The 21,930-nt window shown below is 41.7% G+C and overlaps 1 protein-coding gene across 2 annotated transcripts in view; it reads right to left on the bottom strand.

Annotated features, from left to right (window-relative positions):
* Positions 1 to 21,930, bottom strand: part of LOC311099950 (nucleoporin NUP188-like) — a gene marked incomplete at its 5' end in the record, with an annotated part of 64,588 nt that overhangs the window by 27,239 nt on the left and 15,419 nt on the right. For both annotated transcript variants that reach the window (XM_084140671.1, XM_084140670.1), the window contains 12 exons: positions 11,852 to 11,972; positions 12,258 to 12,372; positions 14,305 to 14,381; positions 14,517 to 14,604; positions 14,831 to 14,957; positions 18,508 to 18,663; positions 18,831 to 18,957; positions 19,069 to 19,188; positions 19,292 to 19,357; positions 19,972 to 20,061; positions 20,146 to 20,346; positions 20,675 to 20,789. In XM_084140671.1, the coding sequence (XP_083996797.1) occupies positions 11,852 to 11,972; positions 12,258 to 12,372; positions 14,305 to 14,381; positions 14,517 to 14,604; positions 14,831 to 14,957; positions 18,508 to 18,663; positions 18,831 to 18,957; positions 19,069 to 19,188; positions 19,292 to 19,357; positions 19,972 to 20,061; positions 20,146 to 20,346; positions 20,675 to 20,789 (1,403 nt within the window). The remainder of the gene's footprint in view (positions 1 to 11,851; positions 11,973 to 12,257; positions 12,373 to 14,304; positions 14,382 to 14,516; positions 14,605 to 14,830; positions 14,958 to 18,507; positions 18,664 to 18,830; positions 18,958 to 19,068; positions 19,189 to 19,291; positions 19,358 to 19,971; positions 20,062 to 20,145; positions 20,347 to 20,674; positions 20,790 to 21,930) is intronic.

Raw genomic sequence — 21,930 nt, forward strand, 5'->3', positions numbered from 1 at the left:
AGACTGGCTAGGCCACTCCTGGACCTTGAAATGCTTCTTACGAAGCCACTCCTTCGTTGCCCGGGCGGTGTGTTTGGGATCATTGTCATGCTGAAAGACCCAGCCACGTTTCATCTTCAATGCCCTTGCTGATGGAAGGAGGTTTTCACTCAAAATCTCACGATACATGGGCCCATTCATTCTTTCCTTTACACGGATCAGTCGTCCTGGTCCCTTTGCAGAAAAACAGCCCCAAAGCATGATGTTTTCACCCCCATGCTTCACAGTAGGTATGGTGTTCTTTGGATGCAACTCAGCATTCTTTGTCCTCCAAACACGACGAGTTGAGTTTTTACCAAAAAATTATATTTTGGTTTCATCTGACCATATGACATTCTCCCAATCCTCTTCTGGATCATCCAAATGCACTTTAGCAAACTTCAGACGGGCCTGGACATGTACTGGCTTAAGCAGCGGGACACGTCTGGCACTGCAGGATTTGAGTCCCTGGTGGTGTAGTGTGTTACTGATGGTAGGCTTTGTTACTTTGGTCCCAGCTCTCTGCAGGTCATTCACTAGGTCCCCCCGTGTGGTTCTGGGATTTTTGCTCACCGTTCTTGTGATCATTTTGACCCCATGGGGTGAGATCTTGCGTGGAGCCCCAGATCGAGGGAGGTTATCAGTGGTCTTGTATGTCTTCCATTTCCTAATAATTGCTCCCACTGTTGATTTCTTCAAACCAAGCTGCTTACCTATTGCAGATTCAGTCTTCCCAGCCTGGTGCAGGTCTACAATTTTGTTTCTGGTGTCCTTTGACAGCTCTTTGGTCTTGGCCATAGTGGAGTTTGGAGTGTGACTGTTTGAGGTTGTGGACAGGTGTCTTTTATACTGATAACAAGTTCAAACAGGTGCCATTAATACAGGTAACGAGTGGAGGACAGAGGAGCCTCTTAAAGAAGAAGTTACAGGTCTGTGAGAGCCAGAAATGTTGCTTGTTTGTAGGTGACCAAATACTTATTTTCCACCATAATTTGCAAATAAATTCATTAAAAATTCTACAATGTGATTTTCTGGATTTTTTTTCCTCAATTTGTCTGTCATAGTTGACGTGTACCTATGATGAAAATTAAAGGCCTCTCTCATCTTTTTAAGTGGGAGAACTTGCACAATTGGTGTCTGACTAAATATTTTTTTTCCCCACTGTAGGTATGGACTAACATCAATAAATAAACAATTACACACAATTTAGATGAGAAGACTCAGAGTATTATTAATAAGGTGGCAGAAGTAGGGTATGGGGGATTTCAGTTCTCTCTCAGTCCTGGCGTGGGGGACATAAAGGATGTGGGTGCTGTGGGTGCTAACCCTTCAAATTATACGGAACAAAAATATAAACGCAACATGTGAAGTGTTGGTCCCATGTTTCATGAGCTGAAATAACAGATACCAGAAATGTTCCATATGCACAAAAAGCTTATTTCTCTAACATGTTGTCCACAAATGTGTTTACATTCCTATTAGTTAGCATTTCTCTTTGCCAAGATAATCCCTCCACCTGACAGGTGTGGCATATCAAGAAGCTGATTAAACAGCATGATCATTACACAGGTGCACCTTGTGCTGTGGACAATAAAAGGCCACTAAAATGTGCAGTTTTGTCAAACAACATAATGCCACAGATGTCTCAAGTTTTGAGGGAGCGTGCAATTGGCATGCTGACTGCAGGAAGGTCCACCAGAGCTGTTGCCAGATAATTTAATGTTCATTTCTCTACCATAAGCCGCAATCAACGTTGTTTTAGGGAATTTGGCAGCATGTCCAACCGGCCTCACAACCGCAGACCACATTTAACCACGCCAGCCCAGGACCTCCACATCCAGCTTCTTCACCTGCGGGATCGTCTGTGACCAGCCACCCGGACAGCTGATGAAACTGTGGCTTGGCACAACCTAATAAGTTCTGCAGAAACTGTCAGAAACCGTCTCAGGGAAGCTCATCTGCGTGCTGGTTGCTAAAATTCTAATCGTTCGCCTAATTTCCTTTTATGTGACAAAACAAGCAAGTATTGTGTAGAGAATCATTGTAATATCTAAACCGCTGTGAAATATATTTTCTGTAATCAAAAATATTATACAAAACCGAAAGTAAAAGATGCAAAAACGAAACTTGGAGAACAGGAAGCATAGAAATGGCACACATAGAACAGATCTACCGCTTCTTTGACTTACTTTCAATGAGAATGACAGATCTATAACACATATTTCTATGTGAATTTGGTCGGGTCGCCCAAAAAGTTACATATTGCAGCTTTAAGATAGTCTGAATTACTTTGGAATCGCTACAATGCCAGTGGAATTCAATATGGTTCCACGTGTTGTGCACTTTTTGCCTGACTAGTAGGAGTTTGACTCGGACTATGACTCTGGGTATGAGTCCAACTTTGACTCGGAGGAAGATGAGCCCACAAAGGTGGACCGCTTCATCCAACCCAGACATGCTAGTTGCCCAGTATACCAAAGCAAGACGGAAACGCAAAGAAACAAGACAACATCGTCACTCCTCTGCATTCAAGCAGCCCTTGGCAACTGATTCTGACCAGGCCAAAGAAATTACAAGAGCGATAGGTAGACTATGTTTATATACAGTGCATTCGGAAAGTATTCAGACCCCTTCCCCTTTTCCACATTTTGTTATGTTAGAGCCTTATTCTAAAATGGTTTAAATAAAATATGTTCCTCATTAATCTACACACAATACCCCATAATGACAAAGCGAAAACAGGTTTTTAGAAATGTTTTCAAATAATAATAATCACGTGCATCCTGTTTCCATTGATCATCCTTGAGATGTTTCTACAATTTGACTGGAGTCCACCTGTGGTAAATTCAATTGATTGGACATGATTTGGAAAGGCACACACCTGTCTATATAAGGTCCCACAGTTGACAGTGCATGTCAGAGCAAAAACCAAGCCATGAGGTCGAAGGAATTGTCCGTAGAGCTCTGAGACAGGATTGTGTTGAGGCACAGATCTGGGGAAGGGTACCAAAACATTTCTGCAGCATTGAAGGTCCCCAAGAACACAGCGGCCTCCATCATTCTTAAATGGAAGACATTTGGAACCACCAAGACTCTTCTTAGAGCTGGCTGCCCGGCCAAACTGAGCAATTGGGGGTGAAGGGCCTTGATCAGGGAGGTTCCTCTGTGGAGACGGGAGAACCTTCCAGAAGGACAAACATCTCTGCAGCACTCCACCAATCAGGCCTTTACGGTAGAGTGTCCAGACGGAAGCCACTCCTCAGTAAAATGCACATGACAGCTCGCTTGGAGTTAGCCAAAAGGCACCTAAAGGACTCTCAGACCATGAGAAACAAGATTCTCTGGTCTGATGAAACCAATGTTGACCTCTTTGGCCTGAATGCCAAGCGTCACGTCTGGGGGAAACCTGGTACCCTCCCTACGGTGAAGCATGGTGGTGGCAGCATCATGCTGTGGGGATGTTTTTCAGTGGCAGGGACTGGGAGACTAGTCAGGATCGAGGGAAAGATGAACGGAGCAAAGTATAGAGAGATCCTTGGTGAAAACCTGCTCTAGAGCGCTCAGGACCTCAGACTGGGGCGAAGGTTCACCTTCCAACAGGACAACGACCCTAAGCACACAGATAAGACAACGCAGGAGTGGCTTTGGGACAAGTCTCTGAATGTCCTTGAGTGGCCCAGCCAAAGCCCGGACTTGAACCCGATCGAACATCTCTGGAGAGACCTGAAAATAGCTGTGCAGCGACGCTCCCCATCCAACCTGACAGAGCTGGAGAGGATATGCAGAGAAGAATGGGAGAAACTCCCCAAATACAGGTGTGCCAAGCTTGTGGCGTCATACCCAAGAAGACTCGAGGCTGTAATCGCTGCCAAATGTGCTTCAACAAAGTACTGAGTAAAGGGTCTGAATAATTATGTAAATGTATTTTCCTTTTTTTTTTTTTTACCTGTCTTTGCTTTGTCATTGTGGGGTATTGTGTGTAGATTGATGAGGGGGAAAAAACAATGTAATCCATTTTAGAATAAGGCTGTAACGTAACAAAATGTGGAAAAATGCACTGTATTTTACAGTCTTTGGTTTATAGACATGGATATGCGGCCATTCTCAGTGGTTGAGAATGAAGAACAAACTTAGAGGCTGCTGCCATATATACATAGACATGGAATCACTGGCCACTTTAATAATGGAACACTAGTCACTTTAATAATGTTTACATAGTGCTTTACTCATCTCATATGTATATAATGTATTCTATCCTACTGTATTTAGTCAATGCCACTCCGACATCGCTCGTCCTAATATTTATATATTTCTTAATTCCATTATTTTACTTTTAGATTTGTGTATTGTTGTGAATTGTTAGATACTACTGCACTGTTGGAGCTAGGAACACAAGCATTTCGCTACACCCACAATAATATCTGCTAAATATGTGTATGTGACCAATACAATTTGATAAGTCTCATAAGAGCTTTTCACACCTGTATTGTGCAACATTTGACCATTATCCTTAATTCTTCAAGCTCTGTCAAGTTGTTGGGGATCATGACTAGACAGCAATTTTCAAGTCTTGCCATATTTTCAAGCAGATTTAAATAAAAAATGTAACTTGTCCACTCAGGAACATTTACTGTCTTCTTGGTAAGCAATCAAGTGTAGATTTGGCTTTGTGTTGTAGGTTATTGTCCTGCTGAAAGGTGAATTCCTCTCCCAGTATTTGGTGTAAAGCAGAATGAAGCAGGTTTTCCTGTAGGATTTTGCCTGTATACCCATACCATGATGCAGCCACCACCATGCTTGAAAATAAGGAGGCAGTTACTCAGTGATGTGTTTGCCCCAAACATAATGCTTTGCATTTAGGCCCAAAAGTGTATTCCTTTGCCGTGTTTTTTTGCAGTATTACTTTAGTGCCTTGTTGCATACTTATGCATGTTTTGGAAGGGGTAGTTACTCAAAAACCATGTCAACCACTATTATTTCACACAGAGTGGGTCCATATAACATATTTGATTTATTAAGCCAAATTTTACTTCTGAATTATTTAGGCTTGCCTAAACAAAGGGGGTGAATACTTATGCAACTATATTTTAGTTATTTAATTTGTATTAATTTGTAAACATTTGTATAATTTTCTTTATGGAGTATTTTGTGTAGATCAATGACAAAAAAAATTACAATTAAAGGGATACTCGGGGATTACTAGCGCAATGACTGGAAGTCTATGGGTAACGCTAATTAGCATTGGCTCGCAAAACTACCTCTCCTTCATACTGGACACAGACACAAATATGGTACCCCCCAGTTCATCTGACTCTGGGGAAGTAGATAAATGGCCTCATTGCCAAAATCCCGAAGTAACCCTTTAAATCACATGCAACAAAATGTGAAAAGTTCAAGGGGGTATAGACTTCCTATAAGCACTGTAAGTATTATGACATTGGCTTTTATAAACTTATATTTTTGTTTTTATAAGGAGCCAAATGATCAGCTCTCACACCGATGCACTCCGGTTCAGTTTAACTAAAAGAACTGTTCAAAAAGAACTGTTAGTTCGCGAACAACCCATCACTAGGCTACACTAGTGTTGCACGGTATACTGAAACTAGAAAATGAAAAGCGGTACAGTACTAGAATTTGTGTTACTTTCGGTACTTCTGTCAAATGTGTCTCACGGATGACTGTCTGTCTATCAGAGCAGCAGATGTCCCCCACCGTGCCTGCTACACTTAGCCTACACTGGGAGTCTGGGCTGCATCATAGCGCCCCACTAATGCTGCAAAGAAGTTAACATACTTGAATAATGTGACATGGCATGTAGAAATGTTGAAACTGTTGATTACTGTTCGCAAAACAATGTCCATTCAGGCTAGAACACTTTACAATGCAAGAAGATACGGAAAGCTTTTAGCTTTGTAGGCTAACTTTCCTTGCTAGCTTATAGCTGAAGCGAACATCAATTCACTACCTTAGTACTTAAAAAAAAAAAAAGTGTTTATCCTTTTTGAAAATATATTTTCCTTTATTACTTTCCAACCCCACCACCCCTCCCCTAATTGGAGTAAACTAGTGAACAACAACGCTTTGGCCTTATACATTCTATATACATTTTATTGACACAGTCAATTTTACAATAATTATATTTTGTTTGTTTTTACTCCTGAACTTCCTCTACCCTCAACCTCTCCGATCATCTTCATGATGTCCATCCGGTTTGCTTCTATGTCATATCTTTCAAACTGTGCTCCTTCACAAAAGTTCAACCTATAACCTGTATAGTTATTATGGGCACAGTATCTTTTACATTAGTTATTTTGTTGTTATTAGTTGTTATTAGTCCCAACCTTCAGCTCCATTCAACCCCTCCCATCTATCTCTTAACACCATCCATATTGGATTTCTATTTGCCATATATTTTTCTACTGTACTGTGATGTTTCACAAAAGTTCTGAACCATTCTATTCTAATTGTTTCTACAGATTGTAAATTGAAAATAAACATTTTTGCTAAAAGTATTATTATATTATTGATCGATTGACTATGACTTTTCAGATCACCCAGTAGTGCTATATGCAGGGTTAGCTCCAGGTAAATATTGCAATCCTTCAGCCATTCCTGGACCTGTGACCAAAAACAAGCTACATTTACATTACATTTACGTCATTTAGCAGACGCTCTTATCCAGAGCGACTTACAAATTGGTGCATTCACCCTATAGCCAGTGGGATAACCACTTTACAATAAGCTACAAATGGACAGTGCCAAAAGAAGTGATCTAATGATTCTGTCTCTTCGCAGCAAAATCTGCAGAGCTGGGAAGATTGTATCCGCCATATAAATAACATTCTATTGGTAGCAATAATTTTGTATAATAATTTAAATTGAACAATTCTACGTTTTTAATCTGCGGGGATGCATGCTACGCCACTGCTTATAAGATGCGTCAAATAAATTATATATAGCTCAGGGGTCCAGCTTTACATTTGGTTTGCCAACTTGCTAGATAAGTGGCTAGATGTCAAGATGAAGCTTCTTGGTTACAGCAGAGACATTCAATCCCCTCCTGGACCAAGATCCCTGTTGCCGAAATAGTCGGAAGTTTACATACACCTTAGATAAATACATTTAAACTCAGTTTTTCACAATTCCTGACATTTAATCCTAGTAAAAATTCCCTGTCTTAGGTCAGTTAGGATCACCACTTTATTTTAAGAATGTGAAATGTCAAAATAGTAGTAGAGAGAATGATTTATTTCAGCTCTTATTTATTTCATCACATTCCCAATGGGTCAGAAGTTTACATACACTCAATTAGTATTTGGTAGCAGTGCCTTTAAATTGTTTAACTTGGGTTAAACGTTTTGGGTAGCCTTCCACAAGCTTCCCACAATAAGTTGGGTGAATTTTGTCCCATTCTTCCTGACAGAGCTGGTGTAACTGAGTCAGGTTTGTAGACGACCTTGCTCGCACACGCTTTTTCAGTTCTGCCCACACATTTTCTATAGGATTGAGATCAGGGCTTTGTGATGGCCACTCCAATACCTTGACTTTGTTGTCCTTAAGCCATTTTGCCACAACTTTGGAAGTATGCTTGGTGTCATTGTCCATTTTGAAGACCCATTTGCGACCAAGCTTTAACTTCCTGACTGATGTCTTGAGATGTTGTTTCAATATATCCACATCATTTTCCTTCCTCATGATGCCATCTATTTTGTGAAGTGCACCAGTCCCTCCTGCAGCAAAGCACCCCCACAGCATGATGCTGCCACCCCCGTGCTTCACAGTTGGGATGGTGTTCTTCGGCTTAAAAGCAACCCCCTTTTTTTCTCCAAACATAATGATGGTCATTATGGCAAAACAGTTATATTTTTGTTTCATCAGACCAGAGGACATTTCTCCAAAAAGTACGGTCTTTGTCCCCATGTGCAGCTGCAAACCGTAGTCTGGCTTTTTTATGGCGCTTTTGGAGCAGTGGCTTCTTCCTTGCTGAGCGGCCTTTCAGGTTATGTCGATATAGGACTAGTTTTACTGTGGATATAGATACTTTTGTACCTGTTTCCTCCAGCATCTTCACAAGGTCCTTTGCTGTTGTTCTGGGATTGATTTGCACTTTTCGCACCAAAGAATGTTAATCTCTAGGAGACAGAAAGCGTCTCCTTCCTGAGCGGAATGACGGCTGTGTGGTCCCATGGTGTCTATACTTGCGTACTATTGTTTGTACAGATGAACGTGGTACCTTCAGGCGTTTGGAAATTGCTCCCAAGGATGAACCAGACTTGTGGAGGTCTACAATTTTTTATCTGAGGTCTTGGCTGATTTATTTTGATTTTCCCATGATGTCAAGCAAAGAGTCACTGAGTTTGAAGGTAGGCCTTGAAATACAGCCACAGGTACACCTCCAATTGACTCAAATGATGTCAATTAGCCTATAAGAAGCTTCTAAAGCCATGACATCATTTTCTGGAATTTTCCAAGCTTTTTAAAGGCACAGTCAACTTAGTGTATGTAAACTTCTGACCCACTTGAATTGTGATACAGTGAGTTATTAGTGAAATAATCTGTCTGTAAACAATTGTTGGAAAAATGTATTGTGTCATGCACAAAGAAGATGTCCTAACCGACTTGCCAAAACTATAGTTTGTTAACAAGATATTTGTGGAGTGGTTGAAAAACAAGTTATAATGACTCCAACCTAAGTGTATGTAAACTTCCGACTTCAACTGTGTGTGTATATATATATATATATATATATATATATATATATATATATATATATATATATACACACACACACACAGTGGGGAAAAAAAGTATTTAGTCAGCCACCAATTGTGCAAGTTCTCCCACTTAAAAAGATGAGAGAGGCCTGTAATTTTCATCATAGGTACACGTCAACTATGACAGACAAATTGAGGAAAAAAAATCCAGAAAATCACATTGTAGGATTTTTAATGAATTTATTTGCAAAGTATGATGGAAAATAAGTATTTGGTCACCTACAAACAAGCAAGATTTCTGTCTCTCACAGACCTGTAACTTCTTCTTTAAGAGGCTCCTCTGTCCTCCACCCGTTACCTGTATTAATGGCACCTGTTTGAACTTGTTATCAGTATAAAAGACACCTGTCCACAACCACAAACAGTCACACTCCAAACTCCACTATGGCCAAGACCAAAGAGCTGTCAAAGGACACCAGAAACAAAATTGTAGACCTGCACCAGGCTGGGAAGACTGAATCTGCAATAGGTAAGCAGCTTGGTTTGAAGAAATCAACTGTGGGAGCAATTATTAGGAAATGGAAGACATACAAGACCACTGATAATCTCCCTCGATCTGGGGCTCCACGCAAGATCTCACCCCGTGGGGTCAAAATGATCACAAGAACGGTGAGCAAAAATCCCAGAACCACACGGGGGGACCTAGTGAATGAACTGCAGAGAGCTGGGACCAAAGTAACAAAGCCTACCATCAGTAACACACTACGCCGCCAGGGACTCAAATCCTGCAGTGCAAGACGTGTCCCCCTGCTTAAGCCAGTACATGTCCAGGCCCGTCTGAAGTTTGCTAGAGTGCATTTGGATGATCCAGAAGAGGATTGGGAGAATGTCATATGGTCAGATGAAACCAAAATATAACTTTTTGGTAAAAACTCAACTCGTCGTGTTTGGAGGACAAAGAATGCTGAGTTGCATCCAAAGAACACCATACCTACTGTGAAGCATGGGGGTGGAAACATCATGCTTTGGGGCTGTTTTTCTGCAAAGGGACCAGGACGACTGATCCGTGTAAAGGAAAGAATGAATGGGGCCATGTATCGTGAGATTTTGAGTGAAAACCTCCTTCCATCAGCAAGGGCATTGAAGATGAAACGTGGCTGGGTCTTTCAGCATGACAATGATCCCAAACACACCGCCTGGGCAACGAAGGAGTGGCTTCGTAAGAAGCATTTCAAGGTCCTGGAGTGGCCTAGCCAGTCTCCAGATCTCAACCCTATAGAAAATCTTTGGAGGGAGTTGAAAGTCTGTGTTGCCCAGCGACAGCCCCAAAACATCACTGCTCTAGAGGAGATCTGCATGGAGGAATGGGCCAAAATACCAGCAACAGTGTGTGAAAACCTTGTGAAGACTTACAGAAAACGTTTGACCCGTGTCATTGCCAACAAAGGGTATATAACAAAGTATTGAGAAACTTTTGTTATTGACCAAATACTTATTTTCCACCATAATTTATAAATAAATTTATTAAAAATCCTACAATGTGATTTTCTGGGTTTTTTTTTCTCATTTTGTCTGTCATAGTTGACGTGTACCTATGATGAAAATTACAGGCCTCTCTCATCTTTTTAAGTGGGAGAACCTGCACAATTGGTGGCTGACTAAATACTTTTTCCCCCCACTGTATACACATACACACACACACACACACACACAAATACACACAACCGGTCAAAAGTTTTAGAACGCCTACTCGTTCAAGGGTTTTCTTTGTTTTTACTATTTTCTACATTGTAGAATAATAATGAAGACATCACTATGACATAACACATATGGAATCATGTAGTAACCAAAAAAGTGTTAAACAAATCAAACTATATTTTATATTTGAGATTCTTCAAACAGCCACCCCTTGCCTTGATGACAACTTTGCACACTCAACACCTTCTGTAGAGACCGATCCACTTAGCAAGATGTGGCTGGGAGTTATAGCATTTCATTCACATGACCCATCAATTTAGACAAGTGTGTCTGGGTAAGCGTCATCTAATATTCATTAAATATTTTTATCTGGACACTTTCAGTTTACCTGGAATTTTTCCTTACTGACACCATAGGTGTTGTACCACTTTTAGTCTTATTCTTTACTACACTACTCACTGTTTAGCATATGACCTCACATGAGAATCCTTAAAGAGATGGGTGGGGCTGGCTTATGAGGGTGTGAACAATGCAGAATGGGTGTAGACAAAGCAGAGCTCTCCAGTAGATACCAAAACATTCAAAGGCCATTTTCTTAAAAGTGAGTTTGCAAGTTTATCCATTTTCAAAGCAGAATGACTTTCCCATTGTTCCTCAAATGCAGTGTATGATATCCCATTTTGTAGCTCTGAGTCTCTACTTTTATCCAATGTAAAAAACACAATTTCAAATGTTGCTACATAAGGCCGATTTGACCCGGCCGCTCACATTTCTGTATGGACCTGGCTTTGTGCACAGGGCCATTGTCATGCTGAAACAGGAAAGGGCCTTCCCAAACTGTTGTCACAAAGTTGGAAGTACAGAATCGTCTACAATGTCATTGTATGATGTAGCATTAAGATTTCCCTTCACCGGCACTAAGGGGACTAGCCTGAACCATGACCATTATTCTTCCTCCACCAAAGTTTACAGTTGGCATTATGCATTCGGGCAGGTAGCGTTCTCCTGGCATCCGCCAAACCCAGATTTGTCCGTCAGACTGCCAGATGATGAAGCGTGATTCATCATTCTAGAGAACGCGTTTCCACTACTCTTGACCGGGGCTGCTCTAGCAGGGATGAAATGTGATGAACTGACTTGTTGGAAAGGTGGCATCCTATGACGGTGCCACGTTTAAAGTCACTGAGCTCTTCAGTAAGGCCATTCTACTGCCAATGTTTGTCTATGGAGATTGCATGGCTGTGTGCTCGATTTTACACACCTGTCAGCAATGGGTGTGGCTGAAATAGCCGAATCCACTAATTTTAAGGGGGTGTCCACATACTTTTGTATATATAGGTTATTACTTATTGCTTACACCTGTGAAATCCAAAGGGATATCACTGATGTAATGGACAACCAAAGACTTGAACAGCACTCACCGATTCTCTCTCTGACACCATAGGTGTTGTAGCGCCACTTGTGGTAGTTGGGCAGTATCTCCTTGAGCACCAGCAACACACAGGGGACCAGGCCCTTGTTCTGGGTGCTGCCCAGCTGGCCCTGAGGACAGGAGGGGGACACACACCATCAGTATACACTCCTTCACCATGACAGTCAGTAATTCTGTTTTAAATCAACTCCTAGCCCCTAAACGTATCCCATAGACCCTTGTAGAGATCTGAGAGGCATGGATAAGTGTTACTGCATTTTTCCCCTCTCATTTCCTTGAAAAGGCATTCTCATTCAAAATAACAATAAAGTCATAGAGATGGGATAAGTGGAAGCAATTTCCTCTGGGGAAAATAAATCATTATTATAGTGTGAATCGACAAGAGAGAGAGTCACCTTGACCAGGGTGGTGACGAGGCGCAGGAAGGCGATAGTCACAGCGTACTCCCCTTTGGGCTGCTCAATCAGGACCAGCAGGTTGCCATAGTTACCTGCCTTCATCCCCTCAGCACTGGACAGATACATATTTGATATTATATATTTTGTATGACTTTCAACCAAGTGCAGTGAAACAACACCCAAAATGGTACAGATCCCCCATCAAAGACCCCTGTCAATATTAGGGCTGGGAATTGCCAGGGACCTCACAATACGATATTATCACGATACTTAGGTGCCAATACGATATGTATTGCGATTCTCACAATTGTATATGTATTACGATTCGATACCGTGATTTTATTGCAATTGGATGTTCCAAACCTATTGCTCACCATATGTCTGCTGCAGAGGGACAAGAGAGCCATGAAAAAAATAGTTTGACCAGTAATGGAAATAAAAGTGCCGAAAACAAATTGGCTCCCTATTTAAAAAGACGATGGAGAATAAGCTATGAAGGAAAAATGCTGGAATTGTGGTGCAACAATAATATTGCGATATTGTCAAAATGATACGATATATCATCAAAAATGATATCCTAATATGTAACTATCAATTTTTTCCAACATCAGAAGGACTTGAGAAGCGCAGTTCTAGTGACTTTTTAAAAGGACATTCTACTCCAAAATGAAATTATGCTGAAATATATTTTTCACCTCCAGAAATGAGCCCAATAACATATTGGTAAACTGATTTGTTACAAGTATTTTAGCATATTGGACCATGCATATAGCCCAGGGCTCTCCAACCCTGTTCCTGGAGAGCTACCCTCCTGTAGGTTTTCGCTCCGCCCCAGTTTAAACTAACCTGATTCAGCTTATCAACCTGCCAATTATTAGAATCAGGTGGGCTAGATTAGGGTTGGAGTGAAAACCTACAGGATGGTAGCTCCAAAGGAACAGGGTTGGAGAGCCCTGATATAGCCTATGCATGGTCCATATCATCAGGTATGCTATTAGCAATAAGCATTATGACCTGTAGCCCAACTAATGCAGCATAGTGGCTATAAATAAATAGGCTGAAGCATGGGGTTGCCGATCTGCATTTACCCTATTGGGCTTATCATTAGCTAGATCCCAAATGTAATATTTTAACTAGTTTGCATCATATTGATTCATTGATGTCCCAAAAAACTTGCATAAACACAGTGAATATAATGTATGCGCACATGACTGTAAGTCGCTGTACCCTACCTGTTAGGGTAACTTGGGGTAAACCGCCCCCTGGTTAACACGCCCTCGCCTGTACTTAATAATATAATAATATGCCATTTAGCAGACGCTTTTATCCAAAGCGACTTACAGTCATGTGCGCATACATTTTTACGTATGGGTGGTCCCGGGGATCGAACCCACTACCCTGGCATTACAAGCGCCATTCTCTACCAATTGAGCTATAGAGGACCACAGAAACCACTTCATGTCACAATTTTTCCTCACAACACTTTCCCTGGTTGCCACTACTCTTGCTCAACTACAAATGTAATCTGTCTCGTCACAAGTTTTTAAGTCACTCCCCAAAAATTATATTAAGGCATTTTACCCCCAAGTTACCCTACAACTGACCCATGTTACATTTAGCCCCACTCTCCCCTATGCACTCACAGGAATTGTGGAGCAGTAACATGCTTAACCATGCAGCTGCTAAAAACTCAGGATTTAAAATGGTGCAGATCCCCCTCTTTTTAAGAAAGGCCACACAATTGCATCAAGAATTGTTTTGCATTGACTGCTTGTCAGAATGCATGTTTCCCTCTCTACTGCACTCGCAACTTGAATGCGCCTCGAGAGTAATAATTATTTTGTATAGAACACAAAACAACAAGTCGAATATGTAAATTTATGAAATATTCTACTATGGGGTTGCCTGATTTTTCTATTCATTACTAGTTTTGTTTGCAGAGGAAAAGTAAATGTGGACTGTTCTAGCATCTTCAAAGTGTGCTAGAACAGTCCACATTACTGCAGCGAAAACACTGGAATATGATATGGGGTGACCCACCTACCTGATGGATTGTGCCACGTTGGTCAGAGGCGAGGAGGCAAAAGGCAGGAAGCCAGTGTGATGCAAGCTGGACCAAACCTACACACAGGCACAGAGAGACACAGACACACACGTTAATGAATGCTAAGTCTGATGAAGGCTATGAAGGAAAGATTCAAATATCAATCCCAAATCACCCCTTAAGAGCTCCAAAAACTACCAACTGTAACCCACCTTGCCAGGCATCCTAGCAGCCAGGACAATGAGGCAGTTCACACAGGATGCTATCACATCCACTGGAGGGTTGATGACTGACGTCAACCTAACCAAAAGAAAGACACCAAAATGTACCCAATCACACCATGAATCAAACCAATACTACAGAAAACTACAAAAATACATCTTTATTAATCAATGGAACAATGGAACAAATCAACCTTAAAAGCAAAAATACGAATTGTATTACTCCATATGAAATAGAGGAGTTGTGTACTGTATAAGACAGTGATAAAGTGTTGGCTGTGTGTAGTGTGTGTGTGGCATCTCACCTCTGCAGTAACATGTAGATGCGGGAGGTGAGGGGCAGCAGACAGTCAGACACGGTCCAGTCTGTACTGATCATCTTATGGACCAAGTCCAGGATGGGCTTCACACGCTCACAGTGTAAGATCACATCTGGACCAGACAGAGAGAGAAAACAGAGAATGAGAAACACACACAACATACATACATTCATACTCATAGAGATAGATTTAAATAAATGTGATAATGAAGTGAAGGATATCTGCTGATAGAGAAATTACTATGAGATGCTTTGTGTTTGTGTGTAGTAGGGATGTAACGATTCACCGATACGCATCGGTCCCCAATTCAAATGTTTAAGATATGACTGCATCGGTCCGCGGATCCCAAACGGATCCAAATGTAGCATGCATTGGTCAGAAAATCTATTCAAACGTTTCTACCTTCCGAAAATACCTAATATTTTGTGACAACTGAGGACTCCTCTTCTTCAGTGTCAAACTATGCATGTAACTGTGTTGACAGTCATTGATCTACAAGTAATTTTGCATGCCGAACAACCTAGGGAAGGAATATCAGTAGCCTAGTCAAATTACAGACTGTGCCCAGGTTCGCACAATGACAAACGTGAGGTAGATGGCCTGTTCCTGATCTTGCGCATCTGCGCAGCACCTTCAGCAGACAAATGCTAGCTAATCTTAGATAATTTGTAAACAACAAATATTTGTACATTACTAGCTCAAACACTTAATCTGAAAAAATGACAAGTTAATTAGTGGGTGATGGTGATTTCAGAACAAACGTGTGGGGGGGGGGGTGGACATAGGCTACATTGTCACCATCCCCCTAATCTGATGGTGGTAGTGTTGGGTGGTAGATCCTTAATCTCCCTTATGGCTCAGAACAGGTAGTACATACGTCATACACATACACTGAGCATACCAAATATTAGGAACACCTTCCTAATATTGAGTTGAACCCCCCACCCCGTTTGCCCTCAGAACAGCCTAAATTAGTCCAGGCATTGACCTTACAAGGTGTCGAAAGTGTTCCACAGGGATGCTGGCCCATGTTGACTCCAATGCTTCCCACAGTTGTGTCAAGTAGGATGGATGTCTTTTGGATGGTGGACCATTATTGGTACACATGGGAAACTGTTGAGTGTGAAAAACCAAGCAGGGTTGCCGTTCTTGACACAAACCGGTGCGCGGTCACGAAATTGTCAAGCAAATAACTGCCGGTCTCACGGTAATTGACCGTTAATTAACAAACACATTTAGTATCTCCTGGCTTCCACACATAGTCTACAAGCCACTGATGCAGACTTTTGGAACATCTACATTTTAAAAAGTTTAATAAATCCATGTAATATAGCCTACACCTTCACAATAAATCCATTATTTATTTTAGACAGGTCTAAAGAAACATGATATGAAGAAAATGTAGTCTATTTCAGAAGAACAGAAGAGCATACTGAGTTGTCCATATGTTAGGCCCTTATCTGGCTATGCCATATTGCTGTGGGCTACACAAGTTCATTTAGCAGACAAGATCTGCTTAGAATTCCATGGCATTATTTTATAGTATGAAGAATACAATTGAACAAAGCTGAATAAAATAGAAAGGATATTTTCTCCAAACGATTTGAGGGAGTGCACACATGCGGCTATTCTGTGTTAAATGATTAATTTAGAGTTATTTATATAACTTGAGTTGTGATACAAACATTGGGCTATATTTTTAGATTTTTAATACATTGTAAAGCTGCATAATGCGACTCTAATGATGATTTGAAGAAAGTCACATGAAAGGCATGAGCTCTGATTTGTTTTTGTGCAGGCTGTACACACTTCATCAGTCTCTCATTCACAATTTGACAAACACCTGATAATTCCTCGAATTTCCCCGCGGCATCCCCTTTGTGTGGCAGTAATGCCCCCTAAAAAAATCCATGCCTTTTGTGGCCAGTGGCCGTTGTGCTGAATATAATAATTATAAGTCCCTCCCCCTGAGTGCTGCGAAGCACCTCTCACTCACATGGCTCTCAGTCACATGATCGGGTCTTTCTCACAAGCTACAAGTGAAGACAGACACATCGGGGACGCAAGAAGATGAGTAGGCCTAACAAACAGCTAAAGCACTAGCCTATGTCAATATACTATCCCCCATAGTACAAAAGTTGACCTATTCTGTGCAATAAATAAATATTCCAAACATAGTCTGGGACAGTTGTGGGATCCGATAGATCCCAAATTATTACAACCACTAGCATAAAAACAACAACTTCAGAACGTTTAGCTTAAAATGTTGATAAACTATTAGGCTATTTGTTCACATTATAAGCGCAGCAATGCGCACACGGCTATAGGCTATAAGCGTGAATGTTCCATTAGCGGGAAAACACCATTACCAAAAGTGACCGCAAATACGATTATGCACGTAATGCATTTATTATAAAGGTGCATTTATATGGTGAAAATTATCTTCACCAAACTTGAAACTCACGCGCTGCTTATATATGCCAGTTAGGCTCCACACCCCTTGTAAAGCGGATTAATGTGCTTAATTTTAAGAAGTTATTTGGCCACTTTAGTTGTGATACAAACCTTAGCAAAACATATAGGCCTATGGGCTAGCCTACATGAGGTGTGCGACTATAATTCAAAAAGTCGTGGAAAAAAACATTTCTTGCCTTCTCCTGGGCATCATTCACAAGTGATAGACTAATATTGTTACCCATCAGACTATTCTTGTCTTTACATACTCCAAATAATATATGTGTGAAATTTGTTTTAATTTAGAACGGACAATTATCATGCACCTGTCTCGAAACAGGGGCAGGGGATAAAATACATGTCGTCTATGCACTTAAATAGCAAATGGAGGACGCTTTTCCCGTGGTTCATTTTCATGCCAGCCAGGTAGCCTATAGAAAGCTGATGGGATCCTCCTCTTTTTAATTGAGGCCATCACTCTGTTTTCTCACGCAATTGCATAGCCTATAGAATTGTTGCGCAACATGAGCTCATAGGCTCTCATGAAGTGTTTAATTAGATTTTCGATTTCATTTGCATTGATGTCAGAGTGATTAGAGGGACAATAGAGTGCTGAGTACCAGGCAGTTAGCAAGTTTGGTAGGCTACTAATGACCATCAGCAGCATCAGAGCTTGGAGAAGCCTAATTACTGTGACTAAATGGTCACGTGGAATATGACTGCCTTCATGACTCGTGGTAATACGGTCAACGTAACAGCCCTACACCTGGCATCTACTACCATACCCCGTTCAAAGGCACTTAAACCTTTTGTCTTGACCATTCACCTTCTGAATGGCATACATACACAATTCATGTCTCAATTGTCACAAGGCTTAAAAATCCTTCTTTAACCTATCTCCACCCCTTTATCTACACTGATTGAAGTGGATTTAACAAGTGACATCAATAAAGGATCATAGCTTTCACCTGGATTCACCTGGTCAATCTATGTCATGTTCTTAATGTTTTGTATACTCAGTGTACATAATTTACACACACACAGTAGATACCATAGACATACATAATTTACACACACAAATGTCAGCTCAGAGTGTGTAGTTGAGTGTGTGTGTGTGTGTGTGTGTGTTATCTATATGATCCATCCATCCACTTATCCATCTATCCCTCTATACACAGCATTACACACACAAGATGGAGTGTGTCTACCTGCAGTTGAGACAACGTGGAGCAGCATTTCTATCTCGCAGGTGAACAGGGTCCAGGCGCTGTAGGAGTAGTCCCAGCGCACCATGTAGCCCTGCTCCCCCACAGCCACCTGACCCAGCACACCTTGAGGCATCCGCAGGTTGGTCTGGCCCAGGCCTAATGGAGACATAGGGAGTGAAGAGTGAACATTCGATTTGAATCAGAATTTACAGAAATATATTAAGAGACGAAATTAAAGACACACAATAATTACTAAGACCATTACAAAAATGCTCATTAGAATTGACAGATTAAAACACACAAAAAGAAGCGTAAACACACACCGAGAGGGTAGATGAGTTTGGGTGCTTGTCTCCTCCACAGTGTCTCGTCGTCTCTAGAGATGATGTCATTGGGCTTTGTTTTGTAGAGTTCTGTGTAGAACGACATCTTGTCCAGGAAAGTGTACACCTAACACACAGTCAGAAACATTAATCAAGTGTAACCCCAGACCAGCAGAAAGAAAGGTATTTTTGTGTGTGTGTGTGTGTGTGTGTGTGTGTGTGTGTGTGTGATTAATACCTTCTTTGCGGTGGACTTCTCGGACAGGAGAGCGGTGAGGAGCTGTAACAGCGGACCAGTCTTGTATGGGAACATTCCCATAGCGCTATCCAGGATCATTCCCAATCCCATTTTGGGCTTCTGGAAAAAGCATTAAAAAAGCCATATATTAGGGAATTTAGCTAGAGAAGTATGATTTGACATACTTCATGAAGCAGAAGTGATTTTATTAATTTCTCCTCACCGTTTCCCAGAAAAGCTCAGCCAGACTGGGAGCAGAGAGGACTTCACACGCTGCATTGATCAGATGCTATGGGGGAGTGTATCATAAAATCATGACATGAATCTGTGATATTTTGTATTTTTTTTAAATTATTATTTTAACCCCCTTTTTCCCCCCCAACTTTGTGATATCCAATTGCGAAACAATTACGATCTTGTCTCATCGCTGCAACTCCCCAAACCGCGCTTCTTAACACCCGCCCGCTTAACCCGGAAGCCAGCTGCACCAACGTGTCGGAGGAAACACCGTTCAAATGACGACCGAAGTCAGCCTGCAGGCGCCCCGCCACAAGGAGTCGCTAGAGTGCGATGAGCCAAGTAAAGCCCCCCCGGCCAAACCCTCCCCTAACCCGGAAGCCGCTGGGCCAATTGTGCGCCGCCCTATGGGACTCCCGGTCACGGCCGGTTGTGACACAGCCTGGGATCGAACCCGGGTCCGCAGTGACGCCTCAGACCTTAGACCGCTGCGCCACTCGGGAGGCCCCCTGTGATATTATTTATCATCATAGTTAGGCACAACGTGAATCTATGCAGATAACGCTTTATCAAGTCTTGAATCTGTAATATTACTGATCATTATTGATCAGTCCGTGCAACAACTTGTCATTATTATTACTTGTCTTAGATAGCAAGGCCTGTTACCTGTTGGCTGCCCAGCGTCTCCTCTTCAAAGGAGGTGATGACAAAGGAGAGGAGGCCGTAGATACACATCCGAGCTGTACTGGCCGTACACTGAGGACAGAGGACAGGGAGGAATGGACAAAATAAAACAGTGTTCTAGGTCTGGAACATGGTGAGTTGTGTGCGCGTTCTTACATTATTCCCAGTGCCTCCCAGGCCCTGCAGCATGGTGGTGAGGTACTGGAACACCCCCAGCTGTAGGGAGGTGTTCCCAATGCGTCTGATGACGGGGCTGGACTCGTCTGGGCTCAGGGTGTGTCGCAGCAGGACCCAGGCCAGCAGCACCAGCCCATGGTGGGGGATGTCCCCAAACGTCAGCAGCATCTGGTCCATTTCCTGGTGGGAAAAAATAATGACTTATTGATGCAATAATTTTAATAGCCTGGTCCCAGATCTGTTTGTACTGAATAGCTAACTCCTATGGCCTAGCATGACAATGGCCATGAGTTGGAAAGACACCACAAGTAGATCTGTGACCCGGCTGGAATCGCAAAGCAAATCATCAAAGTATCAAAGGATTGCACCCCCACTTCTATGCAGAACAGCAGTTCAATTGTGAACTGGCTCAATCAGATGACTTAAAGCCAAAACTAGTGTTTACCGTACATGTCAATTTCCACTCATAACAGGTTATTAAGGTGCACATAGGGCACTCAGTGTTGACCTTGCTGATATCGGGGGTGTTGGAGAACTGGTGCTGCTCCGTGCGGTCCTCCAGGGCACACTTGTGGAGGAAGTCTATGTCCATGCCCTCCACCAGGATCAGAGAGCTGAAGTACCTGGACGACAGAAGGAGAGATACATTAACAAGTGGGAATATCTTCTGAAAATATTATTGTACTTTACTAAAGCTAAATCCCTTGCCCAAGCAACAAATGTAGCTATTATCCTGAATCTGTAACCTACTAAAATCTGTCTGACCAATAAAGATGCCAGTAGGAAGAAGCTAGCTAGCGATGTATATTTCCCGACAACAGTGTGTTTGTCAGTGCTCTGCCATTCTGTTTACGAATGCATTTTCCTAGAGGAAACAAATGTAGCTTGCAATCTTCTAAACTTGAGATAATCTCCCTAACCACCGATCAATAAACATGCCAAAATGAAGGAGCTAACTAGCTATGCTCAGGCTGTCCGCGACCCAAAAAAAATCTTGGTCCACCAAAAGTAGTCTGTTCTTTCGAACCAATCGATTTGTTGAAAAATTTTAAAACTTGTATTTTTCCATACATAGACACACCCTGTGTTTTAATAAAATCAACTATATATACAGTGCGTTCAGAAAGTATTCAGACCCCTTTACCTTTTCCATATTTTGTTACTTTAGAGCCTTATTATAACATTGATTACATTTTTTTATTTTTTATTATCTACACACAATACCCCATAATGACAAAGCGAAAACAGGTTTTAATGTTTTCCCACATTTATTACAAATAAAAAACAGAAATACCTTATTTACATAAGTATTCAGACCCTTTTGCTATGAGACTCAAAATTGAGCTCAGGTGCATCCTGTTTCCATTGACCATCCTTGAGATGATTCTACAACTTGATTGGAGTCCACGTGTGGTAAATTCAATTAATTGGAAATGATTTGGAAAGGCACACACCTGTCTATATAAGGTTCCCAGTGCATGTCAGAGCAAAAACCAAGCCACGAGGTCGAAGGAATTGTCCGTAGAGCTCCGAGACAGGATTGTGTCGAGTCACAGATCTGGGGAAGAATACCAAAACATTTCTGAAGCATTGAAGGTCTCCAAGAACACAGTGGCCTCCAGCATTCTTAAATGGAAGAAGTTTGGAACCACCAAGACTCTTTATAGAGCTGGCCGCCCAGCCAAACTGAGCAATCGGGGGAGAAGGGCCTTGGTCAGGGAGGTGACCAAGAACCCGATGGTCACTCGACAGAGCTCCAAAGTT

This window comes from Coregonus lavaretus (assembly GCF_964263955.1).
Source record: "Coregonus lavaretus genome assembly, chromosome: 24".
NCBI lineage: Eukaryota > Metazoa > Chordata > Actinopteri > Salmoniformes > Salmonidae > Coregonus > Coregonus lavaretus.